The sequence below is a fragment of the Tupaia chinensis genome, unplaced genomic scaffold, assembly GCF_000334495.1.
Source record: "Tupaia chinensis unplaced genomic scaffold, TupChi_1.0 Scaffold000423_1, whole genome shotgun sequence".
Classification (NCBI taxonomy): domain Eukaryota; kingdom Metazoa; phylum Chordata; class Mammalia; order Scandentia; family Tupaiidae; genus Tupaia; species Tupaia belangeri.
In genome coordinates, this window is record NW_006159928.1 from 5528306 (window position 1) to 5546965 (window position 18660).

Sequence of the window (18660 nt, forward strand, 5' to 3'; positions counted from 1 at the left end):
ACACACACACACACACAGAGGCAGAGACAGTGAGAAATCACCTTCCAGGGATGGCCATGCCACAATCTCTTCTCCTCTATTCTTCTCTCAGGATTTTAGGCACATATACCCACATGTCTGCATGAATTTCAAACTGCTAGGTCAAAGACTTGAGTCACAGTCAGCCACTTGGGAATGCAGCACCATAACCTTTACGCCACCTTCTGGTCCTGGGACTGGGTCTTTTTTGTTGTTAAACTCCTGGCCCCTAGTACACACCTATTTCATAGTAAGCAGTAAATATTGGTTGAACCGGTGAAACCAGCTTTAAATTTGTGTGAGAGTATATATTCAAATTAACTAAATCTATTGCACTGTTTGGGATTCTTGCAGATGGAGCTTTATATTGTGTTTGTCATAAATCTACATATTCTTCTCTTCCAGATGACTGTAATTGGTATGTATTAAAATTCATTTGAAAAAATAATAGTCTGAGCTGTATCTGCAATGATTTAATTTTATTTCTTGTTTTGGTGTTTTTTGATTTCTTTTCTGATTCTTTAATTTTGTTTTGAAAAATTATTAAAATCTTATTTATTCAGTATCTGGGCTTCTAAATGTTTTAAATAAAAATCATTATCATTGTGTTTCAGTGAATACTTAATTTGTTGGAAGACAGACATGCTGTTAAAATTGCTATCTTTTTTCCTCAAAGCTTGCTTTTGCTTTTTGGAAAATTGGTTTTTGTAGTTTTCTAATAGGATTCATATCTATTAGCTTAAGCAGCTATTTAACTTCTCTTTTGTTTGACACAGAATAATCCCAAATTACAAGCATTTAATTCTACTACCATTTATTTGGTACTTATTCAGTTCCAGTCACTATGCTAAGAAATCAGAATAACATAAAACATTGTCTTTTTTTTCTTTGTAGCAGTGTCCGATATGCAGAAGTGGCAGTATATTTTCTTAAGCTACATGATCTTATTACAGGTTTTAGTAAATATATGTTTTCTTCTTTCTCAGCATTAGTTTTAAATATATATTTGGTGAGTACTAATATAAATAGTGATGAAATTGGACTAGGTAACATTTTTGGAAACTGAAGAGGTTGAGTCATATAAGTATTTTTCTTACGTAAAACTCCGTTCTTCATCAAAAAAATCATTTGATAGATTAAATGTTCATTATGCCCTGCTTTGGTATCTAATCGTAAAATGATACGAAACAATCTAATGCTATATCCTCTCTTGGCTCAGTTAATACTCCTAGCTACTAGTTACACTGTGGAGTGTCTTTGTTGTGGTGGTTACGCTGACATTCTGTGGGATGGTCTTGAATTGTCTCCTATGTTATGGGCACCAGGATTGCTAACCCAGTGATACTGCATCTTCTCTTCACCAATTCATGATTCACGTTAGTGAAGAGTAATCATTCTGCCTTGAGTATAGTATAACTGTATTTTAAAACTTTTTTTTTTTTTTTAAGCAAAGTGGAGCTTGCTTTGACAGCTGATGGCAGGACGATAGTGTGCTATCACCCATCTGTGGATATTCCATATGAACACACAAAAGTATGTATGAGAAAAATCTCTTGTAGTTTTTAATTTGCCTTTAGAAGTGTTTACACTTCCTTACAGTCCAAAAAGAGAGGAGTTTGTCTGATTACCTTTGTTAGATTTAGATCTTTTGGCATTTTATTTAACTGTTTCAATTTTTCTCTTATTTATTTTTTATTTTTATTTTAAAACACTTCTCAACATACAAAGTGACCCTTTCTTGGGGCCAGCAGGTGACATAATGGTTGAGGTGCTGGACTTCCCACATGGTCAACCACAGTTTGAGTCCCAGACCTGGTGGTTTGCTTTCTCACTTTCTCTTTCTCTCTCTGTCTCTCTCTGGTGAACTCATGTGAAAAAAATAATAATGATAATAAAAAATAAAATAAATAATTCTTTTAAAAAATTACCTTTAAAAACAAACAAAATGAGCCTTTCTTCTTTTTTTTTTTTTTTTTCTTTAAATTTACTAAAGGGCATGTACACTTCCAGAAAGAGAGGGAAACTTAGAAAGTAGCCCTAATTGGGAATATCCACACTGCAGTCCCTTTTCCTTTGTTTCTCCATATGGGATTTTGGACATGCACACACATGCGCCAGGCTTTTTTCTCAAACTAGAGGGTCTGAGACTCAAACCGCACAATTGGCCATGTGGGAGCCAGCTTCCTTAACCACCAGGCCGTGGGCTGGCCCATTTATTCCCTTTTTTAACCTTACCATTTTGTCTACCTCCTTTGTATTCTACCAGATATTAATAGGCAGTAATCCAGTGTCCTTTCTCTTTCATTTCTTTGGGCTGTTGGCCTAAATCACAGACTTTAGCCTGTGCACCTTTCAGCTCACACTGTTGTGCTTTTGTTTGTTGTTATTCTGTGATGTATTTTGGTTGTGTGCTTTATCCCCGTTTTAGCCCTTCTACTAAGGAAGAAGCCTAAGACTGCCAGGTCATTTCTCATCATGCAGGCTCTCATCTCGGTAGGGCTCTGTATATCCCTGTATCTGACCCTTCTCCTACCCTTCTCAGCCCTCAGAACTTTTCCACTACACTTTCAAAACTTCTGTCATTGGCAAAATCTCCCATAACCTTAACCTCTTCCAGAAAGTTCTGGCTCTACCGTGGGGACATTATTTTCCCAGAAGTCTTTTTAGTAGTTGCTGTTTTCTGTCCCTTTTATCACTGGGCCTAGAGCTGGTGTGGTACCTCCTTGTTGTCTTATCTAGACCATTTTTTTCTCTTGCTTAACAATTTCTAGGTTTGTAGCTTATATCACCAAACCTTTCCATTTATCGGATCATTGGGAAAGTCATGACACATTTTTGCACAGAAAAACATAGAAAAATATGTCATGACTTTCCCAACGACCTAATACTATTTTTTTTTCTTGCCATCATCTACCACACCCCAGGTCATTTCTCCTCCCTTGCCCCTCCACTCTTACTCAAAGATTTTAAGCTTACTGTCACACTTTGCCACCCTGTTTCTGCCCTATTCTTTGTTATTTCTGCATCCATGTAGATGATGCATCTAACACCCTGGCCTTTCACATCTCAATCTTCTCTCCATACCTTCATCATCCACTCCTCTGGAGATATCCTAGAAATGTCCTAATTACCACTAGCCACTCCTCTTTCCTCTCAACCTAAATTTCAAGAATTGCACACTTCATCAGTATTCCTCTCTCTAGCCCAGAAGATCGCTAATGCGAGTTTATAAGTAATCCCTTCTGCTGCTGTCCTGGCCTCCCTGCTGTTCTTCAGTGGTAAGCGAGCTCCTGGTGTACTTAGGAGCCTCCATTAGGTCCTGCTTCCTTTGTCTGGAATGCTTTTACCCCAGAAACTCCCATAGTTTATTCTCTCACTTATTTGTTACCTAGCAAGGCCTTCCTTAGCCACTGCATTTAAAATCGCTCTGCCCCTGTACTCCCTGTTGCCCTCTGCTTTCCTTTTCTCAGTAGTATTTATCATTTCTGACACATCAAATGCCTTCTTGCTTGCTTTCTGTCCATTGCCCATTAAAATGTGAGTTTCATGAGGATGGGGCTTTGTCTGTTTTAGTCCCTGCTGTGTCTTCAGCTTCTGGAATAACACTTAGAACTTGGTAGGTATGCAGATGTTCGTTGATTAAATGAATACTTTCATTCCTCCCTCTTCACACTTAGGAGTTTTTCTGTTTTTGTTTGTTTGTTTGTTTTAGGTTTTTGCCATAGGGCGTGTGCATTCACTATAAAGAGACAGAGAGGGAAAGTGAAAAATGACCTCCTTAGGGAGTATGGCCATGCCACAATCCCGTTTCCTCCATTCTCCTCTCAGGATTCTGGGCATGCACACATATGTGCCTGGCATGATTTTCAAGCCACTGGGACCAGGACTGGAACTGCGGTTGACCATTTTGAAAATCCAGTGCTTTAACCTCCATGCCACCTGCTGGCCTGGGTTTTCTGTTTTAGGGCTAAAAAAAATTCACATGGAGAAGCGTGGAGGTTTTTGTCTCTCAAGCAGTCAGTTATAGATTGGGCTGCACAATAAGACACATTCATGAAAACATGTTACTGGTAGAATAAGGTGTTATTTGCCATTAGCAGTAAAGTAACAGTACATATGTATCCTCATACATGACTTAAAATTTAGACTTGATTTTCCTCTTAAGGAAGTAGGACTGCAAATCAGTGGGTGTGTTGGTTCTCTAGACCCTGGAAAACATACTACATACAGAGATTCTGGTCATACATAAAAATTTCGACTGACACAGGCTTTACGAAAGTTAAGATGATCTGCACTTTTGGTTTCCTGGTAATTCACTCACATTTTATTTGTTTGTTAGATTTTTTTCTTTATTCATGGTCGAGTGCATGCACGTTGGAGATAGGGAGATGAGATGAGCACCCTCCCCAATCTGGTCATGCTGGGACGCCCTTCCTCCAGTCCTCAGCCTATGATCTGGGGCACTTGTGTGCAGCCTGGGTGTTTTAGGCTGACTAAGCTGGATGTTCAGACCACAGTTGCCTTGTGGGATCTGACTTCTCTTAAGCTATGCCATGGAGCCAGCCCTCAATTTACTCACATTTGAATCTAAAATCTTTGGATTAATTTTCAATCATCTAAGTAAAAAGATTCTTCTTCCTAGTTCTACCAGATGTATATTTTATTAAGGGACTAATATTCCAAAAATGATTTTCTAAAATTTAGGCTTTCTAGTGAAGGAAAATAAAGGGGCACAAAAATGACAACTTGGAAAAAAAGTAAAAATATAAGTAACGAGCAATGATTACTTTAGTGGTTGATTTACTGAAAATTTTAAAATGTGAATTTTTGTTTGTTTGTTCTTAGTTCTTTTTCTTTTTTTATCTTTTTTTTTTTGAGAGGTTTTTGCTATAGGGCACATGAGCTCTTCAGAAAGACAGAGTAAGACAGAAAGCGAGAAATCACCCCCCTGGGGGATGGCCACACTGCAATCCCTTCTCCTCCATTCTTTTCTTGGGATCTTGGGCATGCATGCACATGCACATGCACCTGGCATGAGATTAAGCCACCGGATCCAGGATTCGAACCATGGTCAACTACCTGGGAGTCCAGCGACATAAGCCATTATGCCAACTGCTGGTCCCTGTGTGTTCTTAGTTTTGCCATAGGGCGCATGTACTCACCAGAGACAGAGAGAGAGACAGACAGAGAAAGTGAGAGATCACCCGTTGGGGGAATGGCCACACCACAGTCCCTTCTCCTTTCAGGATTTGGGCCACACACATACATGCGCCCAGCATGCTTTTCAAGCTGCTGGATCCAGGACTTGAACTGTCCCATAGGCCATGTAGTATCTAGCTACCTTAACCACATGCCAATGGTTGGCCCTTCAAAAGTGAAATTTTGAAAATTCTTAAGAAAAACAAGAGAGGGCCAACAGGTGGCATGGTGGTTGAAGTGTTGGACTCCCACATGGCTGACTGCAGTTTGAGTCCTGAATCTAGCGGCTTGCTTTCTCACCTTCTCTCTCTGTCTTTGTCTCTGTCTCTGTCTGGTGAGCGCACATGCTCTATAGCAAGTTAAAAAAAATAAAATAAATAATGCTTAAAAAAAAAGAAAAAGGAAACTTATGGTTCCGTTTTATTTTGGTTTTGCCTTTTTACTGAAACATTTATATACCCTTTCTTTGAAGTTTGATCAAGGAGAGCAAGTACTACAGAAAAATCAATGATGAGTCTGCCAGAGGCTCTTGGTATAGACTTTGAAGAATCCATTAATCCCAATGTCTTTTTATGTTTGAACCTAGAATACAAATTTTAATCATATAAGAGAATTTGTGATATATTAGATTTAAGCCTGCTTGAGAATAGGAAGAGAGACAATGAATATTTATTAAAACTTGAAAATAACTTTTTGATACTATCTAAAACATTGATCTTTTTTTTTTTGTTGGGGGGGGAGAGGTTTTTGCTATAGGGCGCGTGCGCTCGCCAGAGAGAGATAGAGAGACAGAAAGCGAGAAATCACCCCCCGGGGGGATGGCCATGCTGCAATCCCTTCTCCTCCATTCTCCTCTTGGGATCTTGGGCACACACGCACATGTGCCTGGCATGAGTTTATGCCACCAGGTCAGGGCCTCGAACTGTGGTCAACTACACGGAAGTCTAGCGACATAGCCATTACGCCAACTGCTGGTCCCAAAGTTAAGGAATTCTTTAAAAAATAAATAAATAAACTCATACTTTAACTCCTTAAGCTTTTTGAAGTACCCTCTTATGTCTGAATGCTTCTTATATGATTCTGAAGTCTAATTTTTTAAAGAATTATTTTTATTTAACTTCATTTATTTATTTATTTTAATTTGACCAGAGAGGGACAGAGTGAGAGAACCAGAGAGAGAGAGGGAAAGTGAGCTGCCAAGTCTGGAATTTGAACCATGGTCAACCATGTGGGAGTCTAGCACCTTAACCACCATGCCATCTGCCAGCCCCTAAAGTCTAATAATATATACATGGTCATTTTTAAAGCAAAACAATATTATAATCTCATTATATACATTATGATTTTTTTAAGAAAAGAATATATTTGAGCCACATGAAGAAAAAGGCATTACTTAAGAAAAACCGTAACAGTTTGTTATGTACCTAACATATGAGCATGCTCTTACATCTAAAACAAAAAATAAAAAGGCAACATTAGTACTACATGTGTGCACGTGTGTGTGTATATTTGAGAAGCGTGCGGGACCAGCAGTTAGCGTACCATCTATGTCGCTGAACTCCCATGTAGCCGACTGAGGTTCAAGTCCCGGTCCCGGTGGCTTAAAAAACTCAAACTGGGCGTGTGTGCATGCATGCCCAAGATCCCAAGAGGAGAATGGAGAAGAAGGAATTGTGGCGTGGCCATTCCCCAGGGAGTGATTTCTCGCTTTCTATCTCTCTGTCTCTCTCTGTCTTTAAGGCAAGCACACGTGCCCTATAGCAAAAACCTCTCCAAAAAAAAAAAAAGAAAAGAGAAGTGTGCATTTAAAACTTCTCTAATATAAAACATTCAGAATGCAGAGAATAGTTTTTCAAGATACAGAAAGCAATGGTTAAGATAGGCACTCCCCCAGTTCTTACAAAGAACATGCTTGCAAAGCTAAAATTCATCTGAGCACTTTTTTCTCAGATGTACAAAAGCTACAAAATTGTTAATCACTGAATATTGCCTATCACTTTTGCATTGTTGGAATTTCAACACTGATTGGTAAAACATTTTCATTATTAATATATTTTTTTCATTATTATAACATCATATTTATTTACTTATTTTTAGAGATCTTTGCTTTAGGATGCGTGTGTGCTCACCAGGGAGAAAAAGAGACAGAGACAGTGAGAGGGAAAAAAGTGAGAAATTTCCCTCTGGGGGATGGCCACGCCTCAGTCCCTTCTCCATTCCTCTCTCAGGATCTTGGGCACACACACACATGTACCCAGTGTGAGTTTCAAGTCACCAGATGTGAGACTCGAACCGCAACAGGCCATGTGGAGTCCAGCAACATAACTGCTACACCATCTGGTGGCCCTGAACATCATTTTTAAATATTAAAATCATTTTTACAGATATTGATGTCATTTAATATTTAAAATATGAGTAACTTATCCATCTAAGACAGTGATTCTCAAAGGCTTTGGTGAACCACTGGTGCTCACTAAATATACTCAGTAAATATGGAATATGTTTGTTTCAGTTGTGTGTTGGGGAGATGGAATATTTAGTATTTAATATATTCAAGGGGGAAAACTATTCAAATTACTTTAAAGCATTATTTGATGGCATTTTGGTCACTTGAAATGAAAACATTGAAAATTTCTCTGCTTCCATTGAACATAAAAATGCCTTTTTTCTTCCTTTTTTAGGGGGAGGGTGTTAGAAAGTGTGTGTGCTCGTTAGAAAGAAAGACAACGAGAGAGGAGAAGGTAGCCCCCATGGGTAGTGCTCCTCTCTCCCTTCTTTGGAGATTTTAGGCGTGCATGCACACACACTCAGCGTGTCCCTCAAGCAGCTGAGTCTGAAACTCAATTGGCCACCTGGGATCTGAATGTTTCAATCACCAGTCCACAGAGCCAGTTCCCCCAAAAATGTCATTTTCAGTGAAAGGCTTTTATTTTTATTGTACCTCACCTTAACAATATACTAAGTAGATCAGGAACTTTTTTTTACAAAAAGAATTATTTATTTAATTTTCTTTATTATTATTATTAAATTTGCTGTAGGGCATGAGTATTCACCAAAGAAAGAGATAGCAGAAAGTGAGAAAGCAAGCCACCAGGTCCAGGACTTGAGCCATGGTCGACCAAGTGGGAATCCAGCGCCTTAACTACCTTGCCACCTGCTGACCCCAGTAGATGGTAAACTTTTAAGTTGAAACATAATAATGGCACAATTTATATTTTTAGAAAATAAAAACTATATACTTTATTACTGAGGAAAAAACAACTTAAATAAGAACTTTATTTTTGGAAAAGAAATCCAGAATTTAATGTGAGAAGAAAAATATTTCTGTTAGTTTATTGAATAATGCAACTAAGTAAAATTCTGTTTTGATAACTTCTTTACCCACTTTGAGATATTGCGATGAATTGCTGCATATGTTGTTTTATTATAGATGTTACTGAGTGTAGGCTAACATTCCTGTATTTTTATGTTTCTGTTGTTTGTTACTGATTCTTTTGTAGCCTATCCCTAGACCAGATCCTGTGCATAATAATGAAGAAACACATGATCAAGTGCTAAAGTTCAGGTTAGAAGAGAAAAGTGAACACCTTGAACAAGGACCCATGATAGAACAACTTAGCAAAATGTTCTTCACTACCAAGCACCGTTGGTACCCTCACGGACAGTAAGTTCTGTTTTCTCTCCTTCAGCTCCTACTGGGCACGGTAGAGGTATACATAGCTTTCCTTGCATTAGCAAACTCTGCAGTGGTCTTCGGCATGGAGAAATTAATCCCAAGTATCATCTAAGAGTGATCATCTACTACACTGTACTTTTATTATTTTAGAATTATTTTATTTAACTTTAATTATTTATTTTAATTTGACCAGAAAGGAACAGAGTGATAGAGAGAGAGAGGGAAAATGAGAAAGCAAGCCACCAGGTCCAGGACTTGGACTGCCGTTGGCCATGTGGGAGTCAAGTGCCCTTAACCACCACTCCACCTGCTGGCCTCTACGTTGTGCTTTTAAATCTACTTACCTTGTAGCTAAAATGAAATAGTGTTTTGTGTTTTTTTTTTCCTTATTTTATTTGATTTCTATTTAAGAATTACTTAATTTTAAACATTTATTATTATTCTTTTTTAAAATTTTGCTGTGGGGATGTGAACTCACCAGAGAGAGGAGGGGTTGGGAGAGAGAGAGAAAGTTAGAAAGCAAGCTGCCAGGTCCGAGACCCAATCCATTGTCAGCCATGTGGGGGTCCAGCATCTTAACCATCACGCCACCTGCTAGCCCCTGCTTGATTTTATTTTATTTTTTAAGTTTTTTTCCATAGGATGTGTACGTTCGCCAAAGACAAAGACAGAGAGGGAAAGTGAGAAATCACCCTCTGGGGAGATGGCCACACTGCAATCGAAAAAAAAACTTTCCCTCCTGGGATTTTGGGTGCACATGCATATTCACCCAGTGTGATTTTCAAGCTGCTGGGCCCAGGACTTGAACCATGATGGGCCAGTGTGGGGACCCAGCACCTTAACTACTGTAAGACTTGCTGGCCCCCTTTTTGCTTTATTATAATGGGGGAATTAAACCAAAGCTTTCAGTGAATATATTATTTATTTATTTTCGTTGCCAAAAGGCATGTATGCTTACCAGAATAAGAAAGAAGAGCACCCTCCAGTGGGGTATGATCGTGCCACAATCCTGTTTCCTTCATTTCTCCACCCCCTCCTGAGTTTGGTTATACATACATATATGCCTGCTGTGTTTTGCAAGCCACTAGGATTGAGATTTGAACCATGGTCCACCATAAGGTATCCAATTTCCTATTCATAATTCTTAATCACTATGCTATGGCTCCAGCCCTAAGCTTTCAGTGAATTTTGTAAGTTTTTTTTTTTTTAAGCTACTCACTAAAAAGAGAAAAGGCACCATCCTAATGGGCAAAGTCTTCATCCTCCATCTGTTCTTCCTGTCAGGATCCTGAACACACAAATACATGTACCCAGCACATTTTTCTTTTCTTCTTTTTTAAATTTTGTCAGAGTGTGTACCTACTATGGGGATTGGTCATGCTGCAGTCCCTTCTCCATCTCCTCCTTTCAGGATTTTGGGAATGCACACACACAAGGCCAGTGTGTTTCTCAAACTGCCCAATCCGGGACTCAAACCATGTATAACCACATGGGATCCAGTCATCCATCCATCCATCTTTCTTTCTTTCTTTCTTTCTTTCTTTCTTTCTTTCTTTCTTTCCTTAGTTTTTGCTATATAGTATGCATGCTCACCAGAAAGAGACAGACAGAGAGGGGTGGGGAGTGAGAAATCACACCCCATAGGGGATGTCCATGCCACAATCCCTTCTTTTTTTTTTTGAGAGAAGATTTTCCTATAGGGTGCATGCGCTTAGGCAGAGAGAGACAGAGAGACAGAAAGTGAGAAATCATCCCCTGGGGGGATGGCCACACTGCAGTCCCTTCTCTTCCATTCTCTTGGGATCTTGGGCACTCCCACACCCGTGCCCTGCGTGAATTTAAGCCACCGGGTCCAGGACTCGAACCACAGTCAACTACATTGGAGTTCAGCAACATATCCATTATGCCAACTGCTGGTCCTCACAATCCCTGCTTTTCCATTCTTCTCTTAGTATTTGGGGCACATGCACCCAGAGTGATTTTCAAGCTGCTGGGCCTAGAACTCGAACCACAGAATCGGCCATGTGGGATCCAGCTTCTTAACCTCTGTACCACCTGCTGACCCTGGGATCCAGCCATCTTAACCACCATGCCACTGGCTGGCCCGAGGCCTCTCATTACTCACGGGGGTGGATGATGTACTGTTCACACGGTGGGGAAATGGGTTTGGGAGTAAGAAGGGTGAACCTGCTGTTGATCATGCTGAGTCTGAAGGGTCTGTTGATTATCTGGTGGGAGCAGTTCTGAAAGCAGGTGGATATTTGAATCTGGAACTCCGTTTATTTTTTTAGCTTCTGTTTAGAAGGTACTTCTTCCTTTATCCTTAGTAATAATAAAGATTCCCAAGGCTCTGCCTCATGCTCCATGTCCTGGTGAAATTCACTCAGAGGTTTAGCTGTAGTCATTGTATAGGTGACATACAACCCATTTTATACTGCATTTTTTCATTTTCTCAGTTTTATTTCCAATATCATTGTCCTTATAATGTTGCAAAATAGTTATCTTTTCAAAAGTTATTAATTCTTTTTTTTTTTTTTTTGGAGAGATTTTCGCTATAGGGCACATGCGCTCGCCAGACAAACAGAGAGACATAGAGACAGAAAGCGCGAAATCACCCCCCAGGGGGGATGGTCACGCCGCAATCCCTTCTCCTCAATTCTCCTCTCGGGATCTTGGGCACGCACGCACACGCGCCCCGCGTGAGTTTTAAGCCACCGGGTCCGGGACTCGAACCGTGGTCAACTACATGGGAGTCCAGTGACATAGCCATTACGCTAACTGCTGGTTCCCAAAAGTTATTCATTCATTTTAACAAATAAATTTATTCTCTCCTTTTTCTGTCCAAAAAAACTCTCCTTTTCCTGTCTAAAATAGTCCCTCCCTTAACAACTTCTATAATAACAGTGATATTTCTTTACCAGTTTCCAAGAAAAAAAATTGTGATTTTCTTTTTTAGTTAATATGGTCTTTTAATTCCTACTTCTATGATTGATCTCTTTCTTTTATTGTTCTACTTTTTTCCTTTATTGTTCTTTTTACTTTTAGGGTGTATGAAAATAGGGACCAGCAGTTGGCATAATGACTATGTCACTGGACTCCCTTGTAGTTGACTGCTGTTTGAGTCCCAGACCTGGTGCCTTAAACTCATGCCAGGAATGTGTTGCATGTGTGCCCAAGATCCCAAGAGGAGAATAGAGGAGAAGGGATTGCGGCGTTACCATCCCCTCCGGGGGGTGATTTCTCGCTTTCTGTCTCTCTGTCTCTCTCTGTCTATCTGGCGAGTGCACACGCCCTATAGCAAAAACCACTCAAAAAAAAGAAAGAAAGAAAACAAATGATCAAGCCCATTTATAGCCCCATGACTCAAATTATTACCGTATTCTAAAACTTATTTCCAAGGTTCATAGCAGCCATAATATTTCTAACGTTTATCTTGTATTTTTGCTACGTTATCCATTATTCGAGTACAAGCCTCACTTTGAACTTCTGTAATGGGTTTCAGTACCTGTTTCCTGCCTATAAGTTTCATATTGCTGCAGTCTTTTTTTTTTTTTGAGAGATTTTTGCTATAGAATGTATGCGCTCTCCAGAGAGACACAGAAACAGAAAGTGAGAAATCAGTCCCCAGAGGGGTTGGCCACATCGCAGTCCCTTCTTGTACACTCCACTTGAGATTTTGGGAATGCACACACACTCACCCAACGTGAGTTTCAGGCAGCCAGATCCAGGACTTGACCTGCTGTTGGTCATGTGGCAGTCCAGTACCTTAACCATGCCACATTCTGGCTCCTGCCATAGTCCTTTTTTCAAAGTTTTATTTTAGAATTATTTTATTTAACTTTATTTATTTACTTCAATTTGACCAGAGAGGGACAGATGAGAGAGAAAGAAAGGAAAAATGAGAAAGCAAGCTGACAGGTTCAGGACTCAAACCAGTCAGCCATGTGGGAGTCCAGCACCCTTAATCACCACGCCACCTGTTAGTACCCCCCCTCCCCTTTTTTTAGAGGTTTTTGCTATAGGGCATGTGCGCTCGCCAGAAAGACAGAGAGATAGAAAGCGAGAAATCACCCCCCAGGGGGGATGGCCATGCTGCAATCCCTTCTCCTTCATTGTTCTCTCGGAATCTTGGGCACACACGCACACGTGCCCGGCATGAGTTTTAAGCCACTGGGTCAACTACATAGGAGTACAACGACATAGCCATTACGCTAACTGCTGGTCCCCCCCCGCCCCCTTTTTTAAGAGAGATTTTTTGCTATAGGGCGCATGCGCTTGCCTGAGAGACAGAGGAAAAACAGAGAGACATCACCCTCCAGGGAGGATGGTCATGCCACGATCCCTTCTCCTTCACTCTCATCTTGGGACTTTGGGCATGTATGCACATGTGCCCAACGTGAGTTTTAAGCCACTGGTTCTGGGACTCAAACTGCAGTTGACTACAGTTGACTGTGTGGGAGTCCAGCAATATAACCATTATGCCTTCTGCTGGTCTCCTTGCTGTAGTCTTTTAAAGCATTATTCATAACTAAATCACTGACATTATGGAAATCCTTCAAAGATGTGTAACTTGAAGGATTCGGCAAAACTGAGAGCAAGAAGACTATGAAGTCTTAAAAGCAAGCATGTTATCTTCAGGTATTTATGCCTAGTATCCTACTGATTTTAATCTTATTTACTTATTTGATCTTATTACCGCTAATTAGCTTTTGACTGCTAATTAATTTAATCTTCTGTTATGTCTTTTCCCATCAGGATTACTAGGCACTTTCGATTGTAAGCTGAGTTTAATTAGATGCAATTGATTGTCCCAGTGTCTATCCTAATAAGAGCTCAGCAGAAAAACTCCAGATACTATTTATGTATATAAAGAAAGGCTAGTAAGGTGTTCACCGTTAGTCATTTTGTAGGTGTTCTGTGTCAGGTTTAGACAGTCCCTTCTATTCCTAGTATGTAAAGTTTTTTTGTTTTTGTTTTAAATCATGAATGGGTGTTGAATTTTTGTTAGATTCACTTTCTGCATTTTTGAAAATCTTTTCTTTATTCATGGTAGAGCCACATGCATGTGAGAGGGAGAAGAAGAAAGAGAACCTTTCACAGGGTTTGGTCATGCTATGATCCCCTTCCTCCAGTCCCTCCAGCCCATGGAATGTTGGGCGCTTGCACACATGCCTGGTGTATTTCAGGTAGACTTGGGCAGGATTCTTTTTTTAAAGGTTTTTATGTGCATTCACCAGAGAGGGACAGAGAGATGGAAAGTGAGAAATCATCCCACAGAGGGGATGGCCACGCCACAATCCCTTCTCCTCCATTCTCCCCTCAGGATTTTGGGCATGCATGACATGCGCCTGGCATGAGTTTGAAGCCACCAAGTCTGACTTGAAAATTGAAAGATTTTCAAGTAATGGTTATGTCACTGGACTCCCATAGTTGACTACGAGGGAGTCCAGTGACATAACCATTACACCACCTGCTGACCCCACCCAGCATGTTTTTCAAGACGCTGGGTCTGGGACTCAGACTCTGCAGTCAGCCATGTGGATCTAGCACCTTATCCACCACACCCCTAAGGGATCTGACCTCTCTTGAGCAGCGAATATTACTGTTGTGTCATGGAGTTGGGCCTCTGCATTTTTTAAGATGATCATATTATTTTTCTTTCTTAATCTTTTAATGTAAAGCATACTAAATGATTTTAAATGTTAAACAAACTGTTCATTGCTGGGCTAAGCTCCCCTTCATCATGATTTTTTTTTTTTAAAGATATTGTGAGATTTAATCTGTTAAAATTTCGTGTAGCGCGTTCACATCTTTATAACTGGCTATTGCGTTGTCAGACGTCATGATACCTTTTTGCATGGAAAAACAGAAAAATACGTCATGACTTTTCCAATGCTCCAGTAGTAAGTGGCAGAGGAAAATGATTTGAGTCAACAGGCCTCTCTGACCCAAAGTTGGCTTATGTGATTTATCGTTCGATTTTCCATTTCCAGTACTTTCACTTTTCCTCTGCCATTTGCTCTTAGCTCACTTCCTTTCTGAAGCTGTGTTTGATTACAGTCACTGTGAATAGCTACTACTCCTGTTAGCTCAGCCATGAAGTATAACTATAGTTTACTATTTATCTGTCAATGTTAGGTTTATATTTGCAGGTAGCTTTTTTGTTACACCTTCTCTAAATTATTCTCTTTTCATCAGGAGTGTGTCATCTGTTTAATAATTTTCCACAAGATTCTACTGTAGTATCCTTCATAGGCTTCTAAGTTATTATCTAATGGAATAATATCTCACCTAATTATCAGCTTCTTTAAGCTGCTCATTTCCTCTTTATAATAGGATCTCAGCCAGCCTGGACCACAGGCATGTACGTACTTGGCATACTCAGGGAGATCCCAGGACTTAAACCCAGGACTTGTCCCATGTAGGTCCAGTTGTGTTACCAGTGCACCACTACCTGGTCCTGACCATAAGCGAATTTTTGAAATCTCTCAAAAATAATTTCTGCTGGGAACCAGCAGTTAGCATAATGGCTATGTTGCTGGACTCCCACGTAGTCGACCGTGGTTCACGTCCCGGACCCAGTGGCTTAAAACTCACGCTGGGTGTGTGTGCGTGCATGTCCAAGATCCCAAGAGGAGAATGGAGGAGAAGGGATTGCGGCGTGACCATCCCCCCTGGGGGGTGATTTCTCGCTTTCTGTCTCTATGTCTCTCTGTCTATCTGGCAAGTGCACGTGCCCTATAGTAAAAAACCTCTCCAAAAATAATAATAATAATAATAATAATTTCTGCTGACAATGCATTTCCTTTCTTTTTTTGGAGAGTTTTTTTTTTTTTTTTTTTTTGGAGAGGTTTTCACTATAGGGCGCGTGCGCTCACCAGACAGACAGAGAGAAAGCGAGAAATCACCCCCCAGGGGGGATGGTCACGCCGCAATCCCTTCTCCTCCATTCTCCTCTCAGGATCTTGGGCACACACGCACATGCGCCCGGTGTGAGTTTAAGCCACTGGGTCTGGGACTCGAACTGCTGTCAACTACATGGGAGTCCAGTGACATAGCCATTACGCTAACTGCTGGTCCCAATGTGTTTCCTTTCTTTATATCCATACCTATTTTGTTGTTTATTTTTAAATGGTTATAGTCACACTGTATATATAAATTTGCATCTCCTGCAAGTCCTGCATCTTCCTTTGTTTCCCCCTTTAGTTTTTACTATGGCGTATGTGCACTTGCCTGAGAAAGTCAGAGAGAGAGAGAGAAGGTTAGAAATAACCCCCAGGGGGATGATTACACTGCAATCCCTTTTCCTGTCCTCCATTCTCCTCTTGGGATTTTGGGCACAAATGCACATGCACCCACTGTGATTCTCAAGCTGCCAGGTCCAGGACTTGAACCGTGGAGGGGGTCATTTCAGATCCAGCCACTTTAACCTTCATGCCACCTGTTGACCTTATTCCCCCTTTAATATTTTAATTATTTTTGGTTAGATTTTGAGAGGAAGAATGAGTATATCAAGTTATGAATATTTAAAAATATATATTGCCACATTCTTTTTTTAAAATGTATTAATTTATATAATTTTATTTATTATTATTTTAAATTTGACTAGAGAGAGACAGAGAGAGAGAGAGAAAGGGAAAGCGAGAAAGTAAGCCGCCAGGTCTGGGACTTCAACCATGATCGGTCATGTGGGAATCCAGCTCCTCTAACCACCACACCATCTGCCGGCCCCGCCACACTCTTTTTCAAAAGTATTACTCCAATAATACTTTAACAGTCAAATCTGGTATTTCTGATTTCACCATACCTGTGCTTAAACTGGGCATTATAACTTCTACTTGTGATCACAAAACAAATAAAAGGTTCCAAACTGTTCTAGGTTGCCTTCTGTTTTTTTTTTTTTTTTCCCAAATGTAAGTTTTTTTTTTTCATAAACATATTACTGATTGTGCCCTATTGCATATTAAAATATGGATTTTAGGGGCCAGCAGGTGGTGTAGTGGTTAAGGTGCTGGACTCCCACATGATCGACCACAGTTCGAGTCCTAGATCTGGTAACTTGAAATTCACATTAGGCAGGTGTGCGTATAAGCTCAAAATCCTGAGAGGAGAATGGAAGAGACGGGATTGTGGCATGGCCAACCCTCTCCCTGAGGGGGCTGGTTTCTAGCTTTCTCTCTCTCTGCCTCATTCTGTCGTTCCAGCAAGCACACATGCCCTATAGCAAAAAATCTCTCTCTCAAAAGAAGAAAAAGAATGGAACCAGTAGTTAGCGTAATGGCTATGTCGCTCGACTCCCACGTAGTCGACCGCAGTTCATGTCCTGGACCCGGTGGCTTAAAACTCACGCCGGGCGCGTGTGCGTGCGTGCCCAAGATCCCGAGAGGAGAATGGAGGAGAAGGGATTGCGGCGTGACCATCCCCTCTGGGGGGTGATTTCTCGCTTTCTGTCTCTAATGTCTCTCTCTGTCTGTCTGGCGAGCGCATGCGCCCTATAGTGAAAATCTCTCCAAAAACAAAAAAAGGATCCCCTTTTAAATAATTGGACATGCTTATACTCACAGTGTAGTGTTTCTTTACTATAAAGATAATCACTTGTTTTTAGTTCAGGATTAATGGTTCGGGTTACCATTCGAAATTATCCTCAAGATCTGAAAGATTTTCTAATACTCTTAATTAATGAAAAATGACTTTTATGATGATGTGAATGATAAAGAAGTATTTGAGATCCATCCAACTGTGTGTATTTGTGTAGTTTCATTGACTCAAAATAGTTCTAATAGGAGACCAGCAGTTAGTGTAATGGCTATGTCGCTGGACTCCCATGTAGTTGACTGCAGTTCAAGTCCCGGACCTGGGGGCTTAAACTCATGCTGGGCACGTGTGCGTGCGTGCCCAAGATCCCGAGAGGAGAATGGAGGAGAAGAGATTGAGGCGTGGCCATCCCCCCTGTGGGGTGGTTCTCGCTTTCTGTCTCTGTCTCTGTCTCTCTCTGGCAAGTGCACGTGCCCTATAGCAAAAAAAACTCTCCAAAAAAAAAAAATTGTTCTAATAGCAAGATAATCATAGAAGTGTAAGATTTATATCAGGAATAATTAAGTTTTATTAAAATAATCTATCCCAAATATTTTTTTTCCTTTCAAGGTATCACAGACGTCGTAAGAAACTGGACCCTCCAAAAGACAGATAACGTCGAGGTTCTCAGAGGACTCAGAAACATGCCCCATTTGTCATTTAAGAAAATCCCATGTGGTGTATTCACTAATAGATTGTGTAATAAAATAATAATAAATTTTCTTTTCACATTTTAAAATGTGTATTTATTAATTTTGAGGATATCACAATTTTTTTTAGGGTTTTCTCATAGAGTATGTGCACTCACTGTAGAAAGACAGAGAGACAGAAAGTAAGAAATAGTCACCCCTAGGGGGAGATGTCCTTGCTTTAATTCTTTCTCTTCCATTCTTCACTTGGGATTTTGGGGCCACATGCATACAAACCTGGTGTGATTTTTTAAGCTGCCAAGTCTGGGACTTGAACCATAGTCAATCAAGTTGGAGTCTAGTGCCTTAACCACCCTGCCACTAGCTGGCCCCAGGATTTCACATTCTTATTTAGAGAAATGCATTTGTCTTCTTTTCCTTTTGAGATACTTACATTTTATTTGTTTTTATGTGATTGGTATGAAATCAGCCAAGTATGACTAATAAATATATACATTGTTCTTTTTGGTTTTTTTTTTTTTTTTTTTGAGGGGTTTTTACTCG

The 18660-nt window shown here is 40.2% G+C and overlaps 1 protein-coding gene across 1 annotated transcript in view; it reads left to right on the forward strand.

Annotated features, from left to right (window-relative positions):
- The window catches only part of MRPL42 (mitochondrial ribosomal protein L42), a 24446-nt gene extending 6240 nt beyond the window's left edge, over positions 1 to 18206 (forward strand). The window contains exons 3-6 of the mRNA XM_006154835.3: positions 373 to 436; positions 1467 to 1551; positions 8718 to 8881; positions 18038 to 18206. Of these exons, the coding sequence (XP_006154897.1) occupies positions 373 to 436; positions 1467 to 1551; positions 8718 to 8881; positions 18038 to 18083 (359 nt within the window). The 3' untranslated portion in view covers positions 18084 to 18206. The remainder of the gene's footprint in view (positions 1 to 372; positions 437 to 1466; positions 1552 to 8717; positions 8882 to 18037) is intronic.
- Positions 18207 to 18660: the final 454 nt, after the last annotated feature.